General features: G+C 46.6%; 2 protein-coding genes and 1 pseudogene across 8 annotated transcripts in view; 2 read left to right on the top strand and 1 right to left on the bottom strand.

Moving 5' to 3' along the window:
* Nucleotides 1-7,058, bottom strand: part of DNAI1 (dynein axonemal intermediate chain 1) — a 58,400-nt gene extending 51,342 nt beyond the window's left edge. The window contains exon 1 of the mRNA XM_057313528.1: nt 7,029-7,058. Within this exon, the coding sequence (XP_057169511.1) occupies nt 7,029-7,058 (30 nt within the window). The remainder of the gene's footprint in view (nt 1-7,028) is intronic.
* A 294-nt stretch (nt 7,059-7,352) lies between these two features.
* The window catches only part of FAM219A (family with sequence similarity 219 member A), a 52,250-nt gene continuing 38,742 nt past the window's right edge, over nt 7,353-20,860 (top strand). Inside the window, exon 1 of one of the 7 annotated variants that reach the window (XM_026506353.4) lies at nt 7,353-7,885. In XM_026506353.4, coding sequence (XP_026362138.1) covers nt 7,826-7,885 — 60 coding nt within the window. In that variant the 5' untranslated portion in view covers nt 7,353-7,825. The remainder of the gene's footprint in view (nt 7,886-20,860) is intronic. The other 6 variants (XM_057313537.1, XM_026506355.4, XM_057313535.1 and 3 more) reach the window with 6 other exon arrangements.
* The window catches only part of LOC125283251 (ATP synthase F(0) complex subunit C1, mitochondrial-like), a 32,589-nt pseudogene continuing 20,618 nt past the window's right edge, over nt 8,890-20,860 (top strand).

The raw sequence follows: 20,860 nt of genomic DNA, 5'->3' as shown, positions 1-20,860 counted from the left end.
CAAACCCCCACATGCACCCTTTCCCCTTCACCCACCCTCAGTTTACTTGAGGCAACGTGAGTGAGCCTATGTTCTTTGCAATTTAAAGAGCTCGACTAAAATCCGTGTGCCTCAGAGTTTGCCAGGTCCATAAAGACTAGATGTAGGAAAGCCTTGGGCATTCCAGGCAGAGGAACAAAATCATTAACAAAGGTACAGAGACTTGGAACCATGTGTCTGTCCAGAGACCAGCAGATTTTTCTTTTTGTTTTGAGAGAGACAGAGTGAGCAGGTGAGCACGGGGACACACATACACAAGTGCTTGGGGCGGGAGAGGGCAGAGGGAAAGGGCAAGAGAGAATTCTTTTTTTTTTTTTTTTAAAGATTTTTTATTTATTTATTTGATAGAGACAGCCAGCGAGAAAGGGAACACAAGCAGGGGGAGTGGGAGAGGAAGAAGCAGGCTCATAGCCGAGGAGCCTGATGTGGGGCTCCATCCCAGAACGCCGGGATCACGCCCTGAGCCAAAGGCAGACACTTAACGACTGCGCCACCCAGGCGCCCCACAAGAGAGAATTCTGACCTGAGCTGAAATCAAGATTCGGAAGCTTAACAAACTGAGCCACCCAGGCACCCTGGGATCAGATTTTTTTTTTTATCCATTTATATTCTAATTTGTCCCAAAGCAAGATTTGAGGCTAAATATATGACACATGGGAAAAATAAGTAAATAAGAAAATGGATAAAATAAAAGGTAAAAATAAAAGTAGGGGAAAAAGCTTAGCATCAGGAGTAGGGTCCCTACTTAATTAACAGAATAAAGCTGCTTTGACTAAGACAAAGGCACAAGCAGCTTCTGCTGCAGGCCCAGAAAGAAAAGTTAGCGTTCAGAGTATTGCAGTACAGACCTTCCCATCATGAATTTATTTACTCATCAACAGACTCATTCAGTCATTATTCACTCATTCAGTATTTATTAAGCATCTACTATGTACCAGATCCTAGGATGACAGCTAAAGAAGAACCAAAGTTGAGTTGGTCCCACCTCCAAGAGTTCTCAAATCTACGAGGTGAGAAAAATAGAGGACATAAACGCACCATACAAACCAGAATCCAGTGACTCCATGAGTAGGACAAAGTATTTTGAGACACAAAACAGGGAAAAAGTTTGATCAACAGCTGCGTCCTTTGCCTGCTTCTTCCATACAACTCTGTCTCAGCGATAGGGAAGACCAAACGCTCCATACAAATCCCTAACTGGCAGAAAACAATTCCATGTCACTTGCTCACAGCTGGAGACAGAGAATCAAAATTACTCTTCAGCATCAGCTTGCAGGCTGCAAAGCCCAGGGATAAGCACAAGAGCCCTCTGCCATTGTTATTCGAGTACCTGGCATGTTCTGAGTACTAACAATGTGCTAGGCTCCACAGTAAACAGGGGAGGAGACAAAGTTCTGGCTGCAAATGCTCACAGCTGTTTTGTAATCTGATAATTGTGCATGACAAACCTCAGACCGTAACTCTGAAAATAGCATGACTATAATCATAACAAAATGGAACTGCCATTGGCAAAATTTGTTTTCTAGTTATCACTTCCAGAAGGAATTCCATAACACTACTAGGGGAAGAGAAGAGAAAATTCTCTCAACTTCCTGCCACTAAACCTCTAAATTATCATCATCTGCATTCATCCCTTCCTCCTTTCTTTTCTCCTGTTACAGTGTTCTGTCTCCTGTCCACAAATGATCCACTCTCACCTCCTCAGAAACTTGGCTCTAGTCAATATTATATGTCTCCTGATCTCCAACTTCTTCTCTATGTCAGGGTCCCTCCCCTCAGCATTTAACATATTCAAGTTTTACTTTCATCCCTAAAAAAAAAAAAAAATCCTTGTCTACACAGTCTTTATTGTCTTCTTAGCTCAATTCAGTCTGGCTTTTATCTTGAAAATTATTCTTCCCAAGGTCACCAGTGACTTCCTAATTATTATATCTAATAGCTAGGTCTAGTTCCTATCTTCATTGACCTGTTGGCAGCATGTGACACAGCTGACCACATACTCTATAAACACTGTAAACTCACTATAAACACACTCTTCCTTAGGACATTATTCTTCTTTGTTGTCTTCTATGTATGTTCTTGTATGTCTTCTATTTTGTGTTGTCTTCTAACTTCTCTGGTCATTTCTTCTTATCCTACATTTTGAACTCTTCTTCCTTTGTCCAAACCTTAAATCACAGTGCTCCTCCTAGAAGTCTTCCCTCCCTCCCCCAGAATCAGTGTTAGGATATCCTGCTACATGCTTTCATAACACCCTACGCTACTTCCTAATCACACTCTATCATTCACTCATAATCATTTATTGAGAGCTTCTGGTGTGATGGCCACTGTGTTAGGAACTTGAGAACAGATGTGAGCAAAAACATCCACAGGTCCTACTCTCAAGGAGCTCACAGTCCAATGGGAGAGACATAGAATAATCAAATAATCCCACAAACAAGTGAATAAATACATACATTAAGGAAGGAAGGATCACGAAAGGATCAAGATATATTTCTACATAATAGAGGAAACAACCCTATCTTCATTAACACGGCAACAGCACTGGGGCAGGTTGTGGGGATTGATGATTGGGCTGAAATCTTAGGAGTACTTGTGTGAGGGAGGGTTTGAAGAGTGTTCCAGAAAGAAGTACATAGAACTAAAGTACAGCAATAATAGGGGAAGAGTGATAAAAGTTAAGGCTTAGAGCTCCAAGTGGGCCTCAGCCCTTATAGGCCCCAGAAGGGTTATCTAAAAAATTTGTCCCTCTCCTAAAAGCAATGGGAAGTCACGGAAAGGTTCTGAGTGGAAATGATACAATCAAATTGACAGTTTGAAAAAATCACTTGATGCAGTTGCGGAGAATGAATTAAAGGGGCATGAGTGGATGAGGGGAATACCAGTTACAAGGCTTTTACAGCACTCTGGCTGAGAGTTGATGTAGGCTGGGCTAAGGAGGTGGCAGAGACTATGAAAAAAGAGGTTTGATTTGAGAGCTATTTCAGAGCTAACGGGGCAAAGGATCATATCTAGGGCTTGAAGAAGGTACGAGGTATAAGAATGACACTGAGGAGAAGGGTCATAAGAGCATGGATATCTTACTTTGAACATACAGAAGCACTTCGACTGGCCTTAGATTCCGCTCACCTCCTCTTGTCCTTTCCTCTATGGATCCCAGGCCCAGTCACCAGACCAAAAATCTCTGAATCACCTAAGACTCTTCTTTGGCCTTGCATGTATTCTTGCCGATTCCCCCCTACACTAGTCACCCCTCATCAAGATCATCAGTTCTAAAAGTATTGGCTGTGAGGGGCCTCTGGAGAGACCATAAAATGATCCAAAAATGCAAGTCTTTTCTTTGGCTCTCACAGGCAAATGATGCAAAATTCCAGACTGATTTTTTTTATGGTAACTAACTGAGTTATAAAGAAGTACTAAAATTTGTTAGTCATAAACTAAAATTAGCTTTTAACTGGAGTTCACAGAAGACTCTAATTCAGTTCTCTACGAAGAAGTCTGGCTGCCAGGCAATGTTTGGCAACGTTGCAAAACTCCTCCTGCACATACACACATGCAGCCAGTTGGAATTCTCAACATTTTCAGGAAGGACGCTCCGTTATTGGGGTGTTACCAGTGATGTTTTGAGCTGGTCATGGTTTATGGTGCCTGACATTCATGCATTTTAATTACAAATTATGATTCATGAAGCTCTATCATGACCAATTGAATATACCATGGGTTATTTGATTAACCCTATGGAGTAGAGGGATACACCTCTCTGACCTTATTTCCTGTCACTTTCCACCTTCCCTTCCTTGCTGATCCAGAACATGGAGAGCAAGTTTCCATCTTAGGAACTTTATACTTGCTATGCCCTCTGTCTGGAGGCTAACTCGTTCATTTCCTTCAGGTCTTCTCAAATGCCACCTTTGTGAGGTCTTCTCTGATGACTATATTTAAATCACAATCTTCTGGTTCCCTGAAATTCTTCCTCCACTTCCCTGCTTTATTTTAATCCTTGACACCTATCGCCATCTGATTAACCATATATTTTACTTGTTTATTTATTGATAATTTACCTACAACTAAAAGATAAACTCCATGAGAACAGGAATTTGGGGTTTTTTTGTTTGTTGCTGTATCACCAATACCTAGAACAGTACCTGGCATATAGTAGGTGATCAGTGAATAATTGTGGAATGAGAATGACTATATCATCAGAATTGTTGCCCTCTTAAGTCTCTAATGCCCAGCTCTTAAACCATAGGTACATGTGATTCAAATTTGAATTATTCATAGACCTACTGCCAAAGCAGATATAAACATGAACCCAGAAAACATGCTTCTACAGTGACATTTTCTTGTTATTACTCCCCACTGGTCTCTTTACCCCAGGTTACCCCTTCCTATCCTTCAAACGCACTCAGATCAAAACTTCTGAAGAACAGCTCCAGGCATTCAGAACTCATATTCAATTCATTTTCAGAATTTAATATATTCCAGACATTGTGCTAAGTTTAGGAACTCAACAATAAATGAGATAGACATGATCCTTGCTATCACTGAGTTTATAGTCTCGGGGGGCTATCACCCTATCCTGCCTCCAGAAAGGGGACTTAATCCCTTATAGAATATGACAGCCAAGCTGAAACCTGATGCATGACCAGGAAATGAAGAGATTTGAGGGACAGTGGCATGGAACAGGTGGCAGCAGACAGAAATGATTATACCAAGCAGGTAGAGAAAACAGCAGTTCCAAAGGCCTAGAGGAGAAGAGTGTGTGGATGTCACTTTCCAGGAAGTGAGGGTAGTTCAGTGTGCTGGGACTGTGGAATTTTCACAGAACAATGGTGGCATTTGAAGTAGGGTTGATAGCAAGGCTAGACTGTGCTAGGTCTTGCAGGCCATATAAAACAAGTCAGACTTTTGGGACTTTATCCTGAGAGCAAGAGAGAGCCATTGAAAGGTCTGATCAGTGGAGTGACATGAACAATGGAGTTAAACTCTTCTCTGTCCCCCAACAAGCTCAATCCTGACCTTCCCTCTCCACTGCAGGCATCCAAGTCATTGATACCTCCTCCCTCAACCTTTTCTGCTGCTCCAATCTACATGTCTCTCTTCCTGCCAGCCCCAGGGATCCCATCCTCTTTAATCTTTGTATGCCTGTGTTCTGTCTCCCCCACTGGGCTGAGTTCCCAGAGGAAAGGCACAACTTCTCAAACCTCTCTAGACTGTCCCACGCCCAGATCACCATTGACCCAGACTGCTGTTCACTGAGACAAGAGACTGAGGAACAAAACCTAGCACAACCCATCCTTTTCTCACACCCCACACACCAATATTTACACAACATAAAAACAGCCCTTCCCTCCAGGGGGCAGTGCTGATATGCACTGGACCAGTTGACCCAGGTTTCTCTGCTTCCTGTCTGCTGTCACCTCTCTCTGCTCTCAGTAAAACCAGCCTCGAATGTCTCCCCTCATAGGCTGGAGAAACTGATCCCAAGCTTGTTCAAACTATAAGTTCTAGAAAAGACAAATATAATCTTCAGTGACAGAAAGCAGTGATTACCTGGGGGTGGGGGGTTGGGGAGAACTGACTGGGATGAGGCACAAGGAAACTTTATGGGTAGAGGAAGTGTCCTATATCTCAATTGTGGTGGTAGTTCACAACTGTATAAATTTTTCAAAACTTGTCAACATGTACAATTAAAATGTTCATTTCAGACATTAGTAATGCTGAATTTAAAATAAACTTCATGTAAATTAAAGTCAGTAGGCCCAAGCACAATACATGAGCTTCAAAACACAGCCCAACCCCAGCATAAAACTAGGGCATGGCCATAGGAATAGTAGCCTCCTCATGGTTGCAGAGATCTAAGAAAGATGAGTCCACCTGCTATGGAAGGCCAGGTGAAAGAAGCAAAGTAGCAAAGGCTAATATGGAGAAGGCCAGACCAAAGTGTGTAAAGTCACAAACATCACGGACACAAGTGTGCTCTCCAAACCTCAAAATACGTAGATCTCAGTGAGGGAAATTCAGAATAAATAAATAGAAGTCCTGCTTCACGGAGCCAGAAACTGCCTATTAGTACCAAGGTGATAACTCATAAAGGGTTTAGAAAAAAATGATTTCTTAAAGGACTGAGTGGCAACCACAGAGGGATCCTTGAGAAGCTGGGCCTTATCTCACCTTCCAGAGTGATGCTGGGGAGGAAAATAGAACTCTGTACTTGGTGGGTGAAGGGGCTAACTCTTGGGTTTCCTGTGAGAAGGAATGACATATGGCCAGGTGGCAACAAGGACCCAAAGTTCGCATGCCTGAATAAGTCACAGGAGTGGCCCAGAGGCTCACAGCAGTGGGACATATGAGGCTCCAGAAATGGTCAGGGGCTAGTGTTTGGTGTGTGCAAGTGTGTGAGGTGGGGGGGGGGCAAGAATGGGAAAAAGGTCTCTCTCCTCTTCCTCTTTACCTGACCTCTCTTGACAAGTCGCCCAGCACAGAAAATCTAAGCCAAACTCCTGTAAATAATCTCTTCTGGGTCTGCTGTACAATTCTCTTGCACTCCTTCTGTGGGCTCTCAAAGGCCTGTGTCTCCATCTAGCCCAGCACTGGGCATACGGCGAAGGGCTGGGAAAAGAATTTCTTTGGGACCAGAATGTGAGGGGAATGAGGGATGCATTAGTGCGAGTGGGGGTGGGGGATGAGAATAGGTTGGTCAGGAGGGTCTGTATGAGTGGAGAGAGGGAATGGAAAGGGGAGGGGAGGACAAGTGGAAGGGAAGTAGGAAATAGTGGGTCAGGGGCAGTGTGGGAGAGCAAGCTAGGATTAGAGGAAGAAAGGAGAGGGTTAGAGGTCAGTGGGAACACAGGCCAGGGGTCACAGGGAGAGAGAAGGTTAAGGGTCAACAGGGAAAGGAAGATGAAGGATCAGTAGGAATATGATCTGTGGTCATTGGTGGCGAAGGTCAGAGGTCATTGGGAGAGAGCAGTCGGGGTGTGTGTTACCTGCCTACGAGGCGGCTGTTTCTGGGGCATCTTGGACGAAGCAGGAAACACCTCAACACTTGGAACACCTTCAAGATGCTCTCTTGCCTAAGGACAAGGAGTTTGTCCCCTCGATCACGCACAGGAAATCTGGATTCTTTTTCACTTCAATTCCCAGTCGCAGGGGTTCTTTGGGGACATCCGTCGTTGTGGGTCCCCGCGCCCTTGCAGTATAGAATCGGCTCCTCCCTGACGCGGTTGCCCAGCAACCAACCGTTAGCCAAGGCGCAGGCGCCGCTGACGCCCCCTCCCGGCTTGAGGGAGAGGCGGGGCTGGGCGCGCGGGGAACCTCCGGCTCCACTAAGACCCGCCCCCTCAGGAATAATAAGACCCGCGGCAGCGCGCTTGAGAACCCCCCGCATATGGGAGGGGCTGGAGCACCCAGGCACTGCCTCCTCATGAATAATGCAGATTCAGGCGGTGTCCCGGACCCGGAAGTGGAGTTGCCGAGTCACCGCAGTGGCTGAGCTGCTGACAGGAGGCGGCGGCGGAGGAGGAGGCGAGGCAAGACCTGCGGCTCTGCCCGGCCACAGCCGCGGTAGCACTAAGGCAAGCCCACGGAGCCACGCCGGCCTCAGCGAGACAGCGAACCTCCCGCCCCGCGCCCACCGCTCCATCTGCCCGGACGCTTGCCCGCCCGACTAGTCCCGGGCGGCCTAGTCTGCACCACCCACCCGACTCCTGGGGCCGCCGCCCCGCGCGGTCCCGTCGGCGTCCCTGGCCGCGCCCGGCCCCCGGCCCACTCGCCCGCCGGCACCATGATGGAGGAGATCGACCGGTTCCAGGTGCCCACCGCGCACTCGGAGATGCAGCCGCTGGTGAGGGGGCGGGCGGCGGGCAAGCCAGGACCGGGAGGTGGCGCTGCTCGAGGGGGAGGGAGAGAATCAGGCCTTGGTGGCTGCGGAGGGAGCGCCTTGGGATGGGGCAAAGGGAGACTTGAAATCGCATTGCCGGGGGAGGGGGGACTTGCAGGACAAGAAAACCGTGGGAGAATACGCGGGGTGACAGCAAAGAGGCCTGTAAAGGCTTAGGGCACCGTCAGCAGAGACAGGCCAAGGGAGCTACGGGGAGGGCCGTCGGATGGAACGTTTGGGGCACAATGGTGCACACCGCTAGTTGGAGGCCCTTAGCTGGGAAAGGAAGGGAATTGTCATGGGGCACCGCCATCGGCAGGCCCAGGGGGCTGGGATGAGAGGTGAGGAGCCGTTTAGCCCTAGAGGCCTGTGATGCCTTCTGTGGGCCAGAAGCAATTAGGCTAAAAGGGACTGGGAATAGGCTGGCAGAGGAGGGGGGGGGGGCTAGCCCTCCAGTTCGTTGGTTACGGATGGGAACGCGGGGCCGGGGCCGAGGACCGGTGGCGACAGGGGGGTCGGTGCGGGACCCCTGAATTCCGTTCTTCTCCTGAGGAGAGCGCAGGCAGTCTCAGGCGGCGGGGCGGGGGGGGGTGCTAAAGCCGAAGTCGCGGAGGAGAGAGAGCAGCGGGGAGGTGGAGAAAGAGGGGCGCGGATGAGAGAGCTCCGGAACCGACGGGAGAGGGGGCGGGGTCGCGCTGGAGCCGCCTGTGCCCACCCTTTCCGAAGAGCCCCCAGCATCCTCGGCCTACGTGCACTGAGTACTGGGCGCCCATCCTGCTGCCTGTCCGCGGTCCCGGAGCCTGGGAGGAATGATGTCATCGTCGCCGGCGCGGAGGGGATGGAAAGGGAGGGCGAGGGCGGGAGACCGAGGCCAGCCCTAGGGGAGACCGTGCACATGCCCACCGCTCGGGGGGGGGGGGTGGTGGTGGTGGTACCTGACTGGCTTGTACGTCCGGCGGTGGGCCGCGGGGCGAGAGGCACCGCGGAGGCCTAGCCAGCTGATACAGGAAGAGGGGGAAGGGAGGGAGTGCCCTGCTCTGTTCACTTTTCCATCTCCCTTCCTCCTTGGAGCCCGAAGGGGAGCTGGAAGGAGACAGGGCAGGCCAGGAACGTGAAGGTGTGGATGTCCTATTCTCTGAGCTCTGCTGGAACCGAGCAGAGCTCTCCAAGCTTGAAGATCTGGGGCTCCCTATGGCTCCTCCTTCTATATTAGGCAGAGAGGTGAGGAGTAGGTTCCACTCTTGGGCCCTTGGGCCCCTGGATAAAGATGTGCTTTGTAGCTTCCTGAACAAGTAACCTACCCATTACAGCAGACCAGACAGACCCTGGCAGAGACCCATGACCCACTCTAAGCCACACCTTTTGGGGGATGATAGAATCATTGGGAGCCACCTATGAGGAAATAAGTGGCCTTTTCCCCTTTTTATGACTACTTAGTTCTAGAAGCCCAAACAATGAAGCGTTACAGAAGTATACAACATTAAAGTGGGGCGAGAGATGCTGATGGACATTTTTCCTAGCCTGATGCCGTCATTGGAATATTTGAGGGCCCAAAAATCCTGATGAGAAGTCTCTCCCATGAACTTGAAGAACTTTAGCCTGGCTTAAGAGAACATTCCTTTCTGGATTATCTTTCCAGCCTGGCTTGTCAAACTAGATTGCCCTTCCAGTGCTAAGCATCTAATCGAGAATCAAAAGGGAGGGTGGATGAAGTAGGAGGAGGAAGTCCAAGTGAGTCAGGAGAAGAAAGCAATGAGTTGGTTCTTGCCTCCCATCTGGGGTTCTTAAGAAGGTAGGCAATAGTTCCCCAAGGAAAGGAGGGAAGGTATGGGGTCACAAGGCCTTCTTAGTTGTCCTTGGTGCCTTTGTTATTGCCTGAAGTTCTCAATGATAGTTTGAGTGACTAGTGACCCCAGAAGACTCCTGAGATGCTTCTGGTCTGTGTGACTCTGGAATAGAAATGCTCATGCAAGAAAGCACTTATCAGAAAAGGCTGCCTTCAGACCCTTTTCTTGAAGGCTAAAGGAGCCCTTCTGTGCAAGAGGATACTTTGTTGAGGTTGATGAGAGCCTTTTGGGTGTGTCAATACAGTCATCCCTCCATTTGGGGGCATAGACATTGCCCTGTAGACCTCTGCCTCTTGAAGTCTATTCCCAGTTGAAGTTTAGAGGATCCCCAGAACTCCTTAAATGCTCTGTGTATTATTGAGACCAGCAGACTTTTGTGTGGAGTTTCCAAAAGAGCCTTTGTTTCAGGGCATAAGGAATCAAAATGGTATACCACAGAAAAGAAGGGCGAAGTGACTCTTTAGAGGTATTTGGGTAGACCATAAAAACTAGGGTCCTAGGCTTGGACTCAGCTGTGACCTATTTCATTTTTTGCCATTATTTATTGAGACCTCTAGGAAGTCTCTCCTCTTCTCTGGACTCAGTTTTCTCATTTATGAAATGAAGACAAACTATCTCACACAAACAATTTAAACTTTAAAATTTAAACAATAGCTCCTCATTCTGTCTTCCAAGGACTATCATAGGGAGCTGGTATCACTGTTTTAGCTAATTCATTCATCAAATATTTAAGTTGTATCTGCTCTGTTCCAGATATTACACGAGGTATTGGGGACACAGTAGTTACTAACACAGATGCAGTTTGGCAGCAGTTTATTGTTCATGCTTGCTTACTCCTTCGGTGTGAGCCCCTCTGAAGGCAAAGTGGGGGCTGTCTCCTTTAGCCCTAATGGAAACAAAGCAATGCCAGCATCAGCATCTGAACCGAGCTGCACTGATGGAGGCCTATCACAGGGACTCCATCATTAAATAACCCTCCCTAGCCCATAGTGGTGGAAAGAATCGAGAAGGCATTCTTTACTTGAAAAGCTCTTCAGGGGAAGAAGATTTTTATTCTTTTCTTATTTACTTGAATGAGAACCTCAAGCTTGAAAAGGAGGCCTAAGGGAGTGGCAGGAGCTGCGAGAGAAGGCACAGCCGGCAGATCTGGGTGTTTCCAAGGTGCTAATTTAAGCATTAGTTCTCAGCTAGTGGGAGGAAGAGGAAGAGATCCCTGCCCTGTTGTTGCTGCTGCTGTTGCCACAGCTGCATGGAGCCTCCTGCCTGGGATGGGACTTTGCCTGAAAGGAGTGGCTTCCCTTCTTTGCCCATCGCAATTATTTAATTGGCCTGGCTGCATCTCAGCAGCTGAACCAGGCCTGGGCCTATCACTGAGAGCTCCCCAGGGTCTCTTCCTGTCTCCTTATGAAAGGAATGAGAACTCCTCTTGGAGACATGGTCCCCGTGCTCCACTCTGCTGTGTTCATCTCCTAGACAATCCTGAGTGTTTCTGAGCACTCAGATTTTCCCAAAGAAACTGCCAGGAATAGGCATACCTTATACTCAGTTCTGTGTCCAAGCCACACATGCACCTCACTGATCTAGGGAAGCTCCCAGATGTCCAAGTCTCTCTGTTGAACTGTTGGATTAAATTTGGGCTGTTGTTTGTGTGAGTAGCAGGGATAGGCTCTCTGGCCCTATTTGTCTGTTGGGCTGATGGGTGCAGCCTCAGTCTTATGTCTTCTCTTTGGCTGCAATTGGAGAGGAAGAGATTTGTCGAAAAAACAAAACAAGAAACAAACAAACAAACAAAAACAAATGGAGCTTTTAAGGACTTAATTATGTCAGGCAAAAATCTTACCTCCTGTGCTCTCTCAGAGACCTAAGAGACCAGGAAAAAAAAAAAAAGCGTATCGCACCAGATGGGGTCTCTGTAGGCCTGAAAGAAATGCTAGTCTGTCCTCCTTGAAACCCATATTATCCGTTAACTCATTTGTTTAGTTCACGAGCATATGCTCATTTCCGGGTACTTTAAGGATAGAGACAAGTGAGATTTCTCTAATAGGTAGCCAGGAAAAGGATGGGCTCAGACAGCTGCAGGAAGCTTTTAGATACATGTCAGGAAAGAGTGGAAATCAATGGAGGGTGCTCCTGAGAAATAGTGACACCTCCCTTGGGAGAAGATGAGCAATGCTGAAGTTTTGACCCTTGACCGCATGAGTTTGGAAAGCTGTCTCAGACTCCTGCCTCTTGACGTTCAGAGATGGGGATGGTCAAGACAGTAATTTGGTGAGTAGGCCATAGTAGCCCCTGAAAGTGGCAGAACGTTGTAAAGATAGCAGGAAGGCACTGTGAAAAATTGACCTATGTGTATTCTGTGGTCTGGGAGCCTTAAGTTGCCTTCTTGTAGTCAGATGACTTTTCAGTTTAAGGGTAGATTCTCCTAGTGGGTCCATGTGGCTTACAACCTAGTAGTATTTCTCAGGTTCTGGGAAGAGGCACATCCTTCTCTCTTTTCCTATATTGCAAAGCGAGGATCAGGTTTTCTCAGGTTTCCCCCTTCTCCTTTACTACTCCTCTCTTTAGTCAACAAACACGAAGAACCTACTTTCTGCCAGATGTTGTGCCGGGCTTGATAACACAGAATCTTGCTTGCTTCTCGGATACACACAGTCAGGATGGATTGAGGTGCTGCAGGTAGTGAGCACTGCACAAGGTAAGAACCAGGTCAAGCAGGGCCAAAGGAAAACAGGAAGTGCTCTCGTCAAATGATCAGGGAAGGCTTCACAGAGGTGACACTGCCACCGAACTGGTGCTTAGAAGAAGACTAGCAACTTGGAAGACCAATAAGATGTGGTGAGGGCAAGCGTTCCAGCCAAAGAGCATGGAGGAAGAAACAAAAGGGCACATTTGAATGAATGAAGGGTTTAAAGGAATGACATGATCAAATTTGAGTTTAGGACTATCGCTCCAGGAGTGGATGAGAGATGGGAGAAGGTGAGATTGGAGGTTGGAAAACTAAAATGGAGGTGGTACGGTACAACTCCAGGCAAGAGATGATGAAAGCCTACACTAAAGCAGCAAGAGAGGAGGGACCCATATACAGATACTAATACAGTGCAGTAAGAGGATATGGTACCTGTTTAGAGGTCTCATGGAGAGGGAGGGAGGCAAGGATGACTTCCAGGTTTCCAGCCTAGATATCTGGAAGGCAAGAGGCACCATCACCACCCCAGGAAATTGAGGGGGAGCGGTCTGTATAACTCTTGGCTTCAGAGACTGATTATATGGGAGAAAGCTGCTGTTTTTCCTTTGCTCTGCTGTTGAAACTGCATTCTTGGGGTTACGAGGGACTCAAGAGTCCTGGAAAGCCAAAGACCAGAGTGATACTGGCCCCCACAGCCTCAAAAAGGATACTGAGAAATGTGCTTACCTGCCAGTGAATACTTTTTCCCTGTAACCTGCTTTGATAAATGCAAGTGAATTGGTGGCAGCAAGGAGCCATGGTGTTTTGTTGTTGTTGTTGTTGTTGTTGTTGTTTCCCAGCAGCACTTTGTTGAAGAAAAAATAAGATCCTTTGTTGGCTGAGAGAGTGTTTTATGTTGCAGTTTCTGGCCTGGCCTTTTACCATCATCCTGATTAAGCTTATAATGGTTTTCTCTCTAATTGGTTGAGCTGGGCTCTTGTACTGATTTCTTTTCTTTTTTTTTTTCTGTAAAGATTTGATTCATTTATTTATTTGAGAGAGAAAATGTGCACGGAGGGAGGAACAGAAGAAGGAGACTCTGTGCTGAGCCTAACACAGGGCTCAATCCCATGACCCCGAGATCACAACCGGAGCCGAAATCAAGAGCCAGATGCTCACCCAACAGAGTCGCCCCGCCACCCCTCATTGATTTCTTTTAGAATAGATATGTGAGTTACTGCTCCACCTGCAAGAGTCAGAATAGAAAAGGACATATACCTGCCTTCTCTGACACCAGCTTGGAAAGCTGCACTTGGGGTAAAAGCAGTTTCCAGGCTGCTATCTTCCAGGCAACGTATGCCAAGGGAGCATGCTTCTGGAGTGAGATCGCTTAGAGGTGACTTGTCTTAAACGCTCCAAGTGTAGCCTTTGTGGGCAGGTGCTTCAGTGGGTAGCTGGATGTCAGGCTGAATCATTTCCAGCCCCCAGCTGCCTGCTGCTTTTGACCGACTATTGCTCAGAGTGAAAAGAAATGGAAAACAGAGGGGTGCCTGGGTGGCTCAATCAGTTAAGGGTCCACCTCTTGATTTCGGCTTAGGTCATGATCTCAGGGTCGAGAGATCGAGCCCTGTGTGGGGCTCTGTGCTCTGCTTGAGATTTTTTTTTTTTTTTAAAGGAATGGATGTTTATAGAAAGATTTTTTTTTTAAGATTTTATTTATTTATTTGACAGCGATAGAGACAGCCAGCGAGAGAGGGAACACAAGTAGGGGGAGTGGGAGAGGAAGAAGCAGGCTCATAGCGGAGGAGCCTGATGTGGGGCTCCATCCCATAACACCGGGATTGCGCCGTGAGCCAAAGGCAGATGCTTAACGACTACGCCACCCAGGCGCCCCTGCTTGAGATTCTCAATCTCTCTCCTTCTGCCCCCACATGCGTACACACTCTCTCTCTCTCAAATAAATAAATAAATTTTTTAAAAAGAAAGAAAGGGAGGAAGGGAAGGAGGGAGGGAGGGAAGAAGAAAAAAAGAAAGGAAGAAAGGAAGACAGGAAGAAAGAAAAAAAATGGAAACCAGAGCATTCTTCACTTAAACCTGATTCACCTCAGGGACTAGCTCCCCTTCTTGAAAGGGCAGATGGAGCCTTGTGTCTAGGAAGGATATAGGAGACTCAGCTTCTTCTTCTTCTTTTTTTTTTTTTTAAGATTTTTTATTTATTTATTTGACAGAGAGAGAGACAGCCAGCGAGAGAGGGAATACAAGCTGGGGGAGTGTGAGAGGAAGAAGCAGCCTCCCAGAGGAAGAGCCCGATGCACGGCTCGATCCCAGGACCCTGGGATTAGGCCCTGAGCCGAAGGCAGACGCACAACTGAGCCACCCAGGCGCCCCATGGAGACTCAGCTTCTTGGGCTTAGCTGCTTCATGCCTTCCAGTAGACCCTGGGAGAACGGGTACAGGAAGAGGAGAGGGGACAGGAAGGGGAGAATCAGGCAACAGCAGATACCCAGAGATGCTGGCTGAAGAAGGCAAGAGGTGTGGCCAAGCAGGCTCTCAAGTCATTGTTTCCTAAGGAAACTCTAGTGGGAATGTGGCCATCTGGGCCAGAGAAAGGAAGGAAGGAAGGAGGCAGAGCTGGGACCAGCTTTGGATCTGGCTCTGCTTTGGAGTTCAGAAATTGGCACATGACCCAAAGGCTTCACTGTGGGGCAGCCAAGTGAATTCCTGGGCTCTAGAGAGAGACTCTGGAGTAGGGAATTCCACTAGAAAGGAGGCCCAGGAGGTCTGGCCTGGGGACTTGTAGACAGGCGCCAGTAGGAGTTCACTCTAGGTCTTACATTCTTAGGAGCCAGTTCAAACGGATACGTACTTGCATTTGTTATTGTTGTTAGTCAGTGATGTCAAACTGAGGATTAATTGGTTGTGGTTCTTGAGGGTCAGTTTTAAGTTTCTGTGATGATGATGATGTATGTGCACGCATAACGTGGAACTAATGGCCACAAAGCATGTTTGACCATTCTAGCCCTGAGGAGTGTAACTATGACAGCCGGCCACACCCAGGAAGAAGTGAGTCCGGCTACTGCGGTACCTGGCCTGGTTTTGCCTGTTTTCATCACAAGACCCTTGACTGTCATAACCAGAGTCTACCCCATCTATCTATCTATTTAAAACAATACCTAAAGGGGTACTTTAAGATTTATTGAATTAACTGCATCTAAATCATGGAGTGAGAACCATATGTATTTTACTATGTAGTTAACTTAAACATAATTATGTACAAATTATAAATGATTTATAGTTCCCCATATTAATTTCCAATTTTATCTTTGTAAAGGAATTGGTGAAGCCCTCAGCCAAGCATGGCTTAGACCAGCATTTCCTTTGGTATAATTCTTAGAAACATTGATCCTTTGAGATACTTTATGGGGGAATAAAAATGATTTATAGACAAATTCCTTTGGGAAACACTAAACATTCTATCCCATCACAATGTTTACTAGTATTTTAAAGGCTCTGAGAAGTCCTGCAATAAAGAAACCTTTCCAGCTTTGTTTAACCCAGTGTTTCACAAGCTTGTGTAACTATGGGACATTTTTTTCATGTTACATCTATTACATGTTACAGAACCAATGTGGTTAATGGAATATTCTTTGGGAAACTGTCTTAGAAATTAGTCTCTGGGTGGCTCAGTCGGTTAAGCATCTAACTCTTGGTTTCAGCTCAGGTCATGACTTCAGGGTCGTGAGATCAACCCCCACGTGGGGCTTCATGCTCAGTGCCCAGTCTGCTTGAGATTCTTACCCTCTCCGTCTCCCTTCCCCTCTGCTGCTCCCCCTGCTCTCTCTTTCTCTCGCAAATAAATAAATTAATTAAAAAAAAAGAAATTAGTCTCTCTTCTGATTCAGTCTAGATTTATAGTCTTTCCAGTTCCTTTGAGCCTCTTTTATAATCTACACCACTTTGCCCCATGCTACTCTGTCAGAAGATGTTGTTGCTTTGTGTCAGGGTCCAGTATTGCCATCAGTAGTGAACTTTGGTCAATGCAAAAGCAAATACCTAATGCTTAGTTTTTCTCATGATAATGTTAAAGGGATTTTACTTTCTTTCAAGTCCCTCCCTCTACTAAATGTTGGTCTGGTGAAGCCACTATTTTTACCATTAACCTTTTTTTGACAGTTTCATTGAGACATTGAGATATAATTCATATACTGTACACTTTACCCATTTAGTACTTTACTTTGAATCTTTGTGTGGCTGCTGCTTGCCTCAGTTCTGTTTCTCCTTTGTAGCTGTGGGCTGTGCTCTACCCTTTTGTGTTCTGCTACACAGGAGAGAATACAAAGATTATAGTCATCAGAAGGAAATCTCTCATCAGAAGGAATCCCATCTCAACTGGGATTTAAGCTGAAAAAATGGTTCCCTGATTAGGTAGGTGCCTCAACACTTCCTCTGTAGTACCATTAAACGTGCCCCCACATAATCATTTCACACTCCCTACTCCGTGGGCTATATAAAGCATGAATGGTAGGCAGGTTTCACCCTTTATGCCAATGCCCATTGATCAGTAGTGGCTACCTGGAGCTTGTGTTAAGGTGGATTCTGAGGCAGAGTCCTGGTTCAGTGAGAAAGAGTGACGTGGTTGATTTTCCATGTCTGCCATGGTCTTCAGCAGGGGAAACATCATTTCTGCTTGCCATCCTGGCAGCCCTGAGCCCTGAGTCATCATAGTTATCCTAGGCAAAGAACACAGGAAAGGAGGAATCTTGGAGATGTTAGGCAGCTCAGCAATCTGTTTCGCAGAGGGGCTGGAGTCTTATGATATGGCTCTTTAAGAAATGAATGGAGAAAACTGATCTTTCCTACCCTCATATTCAGCATGGATTTTTGAAGTGTTGACTTCATATAAATTTAATAATCCTTTGGAAATAGGCCAGGCAAGAGGAAGTCACCTGGACTGTGCTGAGTGAGTAGGAGGGAAAAGGAGACAGATTGAGGAAGAGACTTCATAAGTACCACATAAGTGGCTGGCCACACTTCGATGACACTATAAGCCCTTGACTAAAGGATCAAGGAGAACGAATAGGCTGCAAGAGGAGACCCTGAAGCCAGCAGTTACTGGAGAAGAAAGTCCCTACTGTGTACTCTACAGCCTTAGCATTCTTTTCCTCCCAGGCTAACCAAGCCCTGCATTTTCCTTCTATCATTTTCCCAGAGACTGGTTTCCAAATCTCCAGTTATCCTGGCTGCTGTCGTGGATTTTTTGAGTTTTTCACCCCTGGAACTAGACCTCTCCATGCGATCTGACTGGCGTAGATTACTGTGGTGTAGCCGCTATCCATACTGTGATATTGTACTTCTGTTATTATCAGTTGAGTTTTCATGATCATATTTAGTAGCTGTACCTATTGTTATATTGAACTCAAGATACATCTGATATAGGGGCGCCTGGGTGGCACAGCGGTTAAGCGTCTGCCTTCGGCTCAGGGCGTGATCCCGGCGTTATGGGATCGAGCCCCACATCAGGCTCCTCTGCTATGAGCCTGCTTCTTCCTTTCCCACTCCCCCTGCTTGTGTTCCCTCTCTCGCTGGCTGTCTCTATCTCTGTTGAATAAATAAATAAAATCTTTAAAAAAAAATCATACATCTGATATAGGGCAGACCTTTGCCTTAGCACTGCAGAATCAAGACAAGAGCCTGGAATCACATCTTGGGCTAGGCTGGCTGCTAGTACAGGTAAGGGTCCACTGGTGCTAGTGAAATGGTGGCTTCATATTGATTAGAAACTATGCCACATGTATGTAATTGATTCTTACTCTCAGAGAGGTAGCTGGCTGACTTCAGCAGTATGGAATTTAAATCTAGGTGAAGCTGTGTGATGGGGTAGGCTAGGGTAGACCTTCAGAGAGCTAGTGCTTATGTGGACAGAAAACTTCTCGTAAGTCTACCATGTGACATAGCCATGAGCAGAGCTAATGTGCTGTTGAGCTGCATTCAGGTCCTAGGAGTTCAGGTCCTTGGAGGTGATAGGTTAGTGCTATCCGAAGTCCTGTGTTCTATGCTGATGCCATTATTCAAGAGGGGAAATGACTGGAATGAAGGAAGGAGTCAAAACCTCACCATGTAAGCACAGTTGGTAGAACTGAGACTGTTCAGCCTGGGGAAAAAATTGTTACAGGGAAAGTACTTTAAGGTTTTCAAATGCCTAAAGACTGGAATTAAGAAAGGAAGAACGGTTAGACTTAATATTACCTGTGGCTTCACAGGGAAGAACCAGGGCCTTTGGGCTGGGAGTGTGAACATGCTTCTGTCTGGGCTTCATTGCCTTCCGTTCCCTGTGGAAACGGTTCTTAAACTGGGCCAGAGGCCAGGGCACTGGAAGACATGTTGCTCTCTGCAAAATGCCACACTAAAGTAGGAGCCAGGAACAACACTCTGCAATAAACACGGCTCTATTATGTGTGTGTAATATAAACATGCCTAAAAACCCACTGTAGAATGAGCAGCAACTCTCCTACTTTTCTGTTAATATGTGTTTGCTCGTTTTTCCTGTCTTTCAAGCCTATCACAAAAATGCCACCTTCTTCATGCATCCTTTTCTTTCCTTCAGTTAGGTATGAACTCTCCATTCTACCTGTCCTATGGTCAGAATACATTTTCTTTAGAATGTGAAGTTTATGGATGCAATTATCCTTATTATAAATTCCTTTCTAAGGTAGATGAAAAGATGTTTCCAAAGCACCTGAACCACCTTGTGAAGTAGATTGAGAAAGTCATTTTTGCCCATATCTGTTTATGCAAGCAGAATCCCAGAAAGGTAAATAGGCTTGGCCATTACCCAGCTGGAGGTTGGCATGGCCTAGACTAGCACCCAGGTATCCTGACTCCCAGGCCTATGATATTTCCTTACAATTTGGGACCTAATTTTAAGTTCTTTTGCATCAACTTAAACTTCTCCACTGGCTTTTGAGGCATCTACACTAGGCTTTGCCCCTCCCAGGTAGCCATATTTTCTACCACTCATGCTAACTTTCTAGTAGGTTGAGCCAGGCCCCTTGCCTCCTCTTGTCTATTGGTACCTTGAGGCCTCCTCTCCTCCTTTTTGTTTTTTTTTTAAGTTTATTTATTTAAGTAATCTCTATACCCAACATGGGGCTCAAACTCATGATCCTGAGATCAAGGGTCACATGTTCTTTCAACGGTGGCTGCCAGGAGCCCCAAGGCCTCCTCTCCTCTTAAGAATTCTTTCTGCCAGGGCGCCTGGGTGGCTCAGCCATTAAGCATCTGCCTTCGGATCAGGGCATGATCCCAGGGTCCTGTGATCGAGCCCCGCATCGAGCCCTGCATCAGGCTCCCTGCTCATCAGGAAGCCTGCTTCTCCCTCTCACACTCCCCTTGCTTGTGTTCCCTCTCTCGCTGTCTCTCTCTGTCAAATTAATAAATAAAATCTTAAAAAAAAAAAAAAAAAAGAGGGGCGCCTGGGTGGCTCAGTCGTTAAGCGTCTGCCTTCGGCTCAGGGCATGATCACGGTGTTCTGGGATCGAGCCCCACATCAGGCTCCTCCGCTGGGAGCCTGCTTCTTCCTCTCCCACTCCCCCTGCTTGTGTTCCCTCTCTCGCTGGCTGTCTCTATCTCTGTCAAATAAATAAATAAAATCTTAAAAAAAAAAAAAAAGAATTCTCTCTGCCCTCCTCCTCTGCCTAACCCACTCTTATCTATCCTTCAGAAGACCCTATAAACTCCCTTTCTCCAGGAAGCCTTCCCTGACTATTCTAGTAAGCTCTTAACCATCCCCAAAGCCTCTATATCTCTAGCACATAACTTGATACATACAATATCCTAATTTAGGGGGTCCACTTTGATGTGCTATTTTGTGAGTCTTATAACCCCAATGCCCCTTTTAACTCCTTGGCAGATAGTTCTGCCCCCAGAACCTATAGTCTGGCAAAGAAAAGAGTGAAACAGAACTCCAGAAGAGTGTACCTGGTTTCTTTAAAGATGAGTAAAAAAGGAGGGGAGGTTGGGCGGTGATTCTATGGATGGGACCAGTAGAGACCCAGAGGAGAATGAGTAGGTGGGAGTTAGTGAGTGGAATAGAAGGTACATGTGGGGAATTGTAGGAAACTCAAGGGAATACATGGCTTGGGGTATTCATTCATTATTCAAAAAATACCATTGTTGGGGGTTCCTGGCTGACTCAGTCAGTAGAGCATGTGCCTCTTGATCTCAGGTTTGTAAGTTCAAGCCCCACATTGGGTGTAGAGATTACTTAAAAATAAAATCTTTAAAAAAATACTGCTATATGCAAGACACTGTACCAGACACAGGGGATAATATGAATAAAGCAAACATGGTCCCCGCTTCTATGAGCTGCCGTCCAATGGGAGAGACAGACACTAAACAAATGAAGTGTGCTAACAAAAATCACAATTA

The sequence above is a fragment of the Ursus arctos genome, unplaced genomic scaffold (assembly GCF_023065955.2).
Source record: "Ursus arctos isolate Adak ecotype North America unplaced genomic scaffold, UrsArc2.0 scaffold_18, whole genome shotgun sequence".
In the NCBI taxonomy this organism is placed as follows: Eukaryota; Metazoa; Chordata; class Mammalia; order Carnivora; family Ursidae; genus Ursus; species Ursus arctos.
The sequence above is the reverse complement of the archived record's forward strand: the minus strand, read 5'-3'. Positions and strand labels throughout refer to the sequence as shown.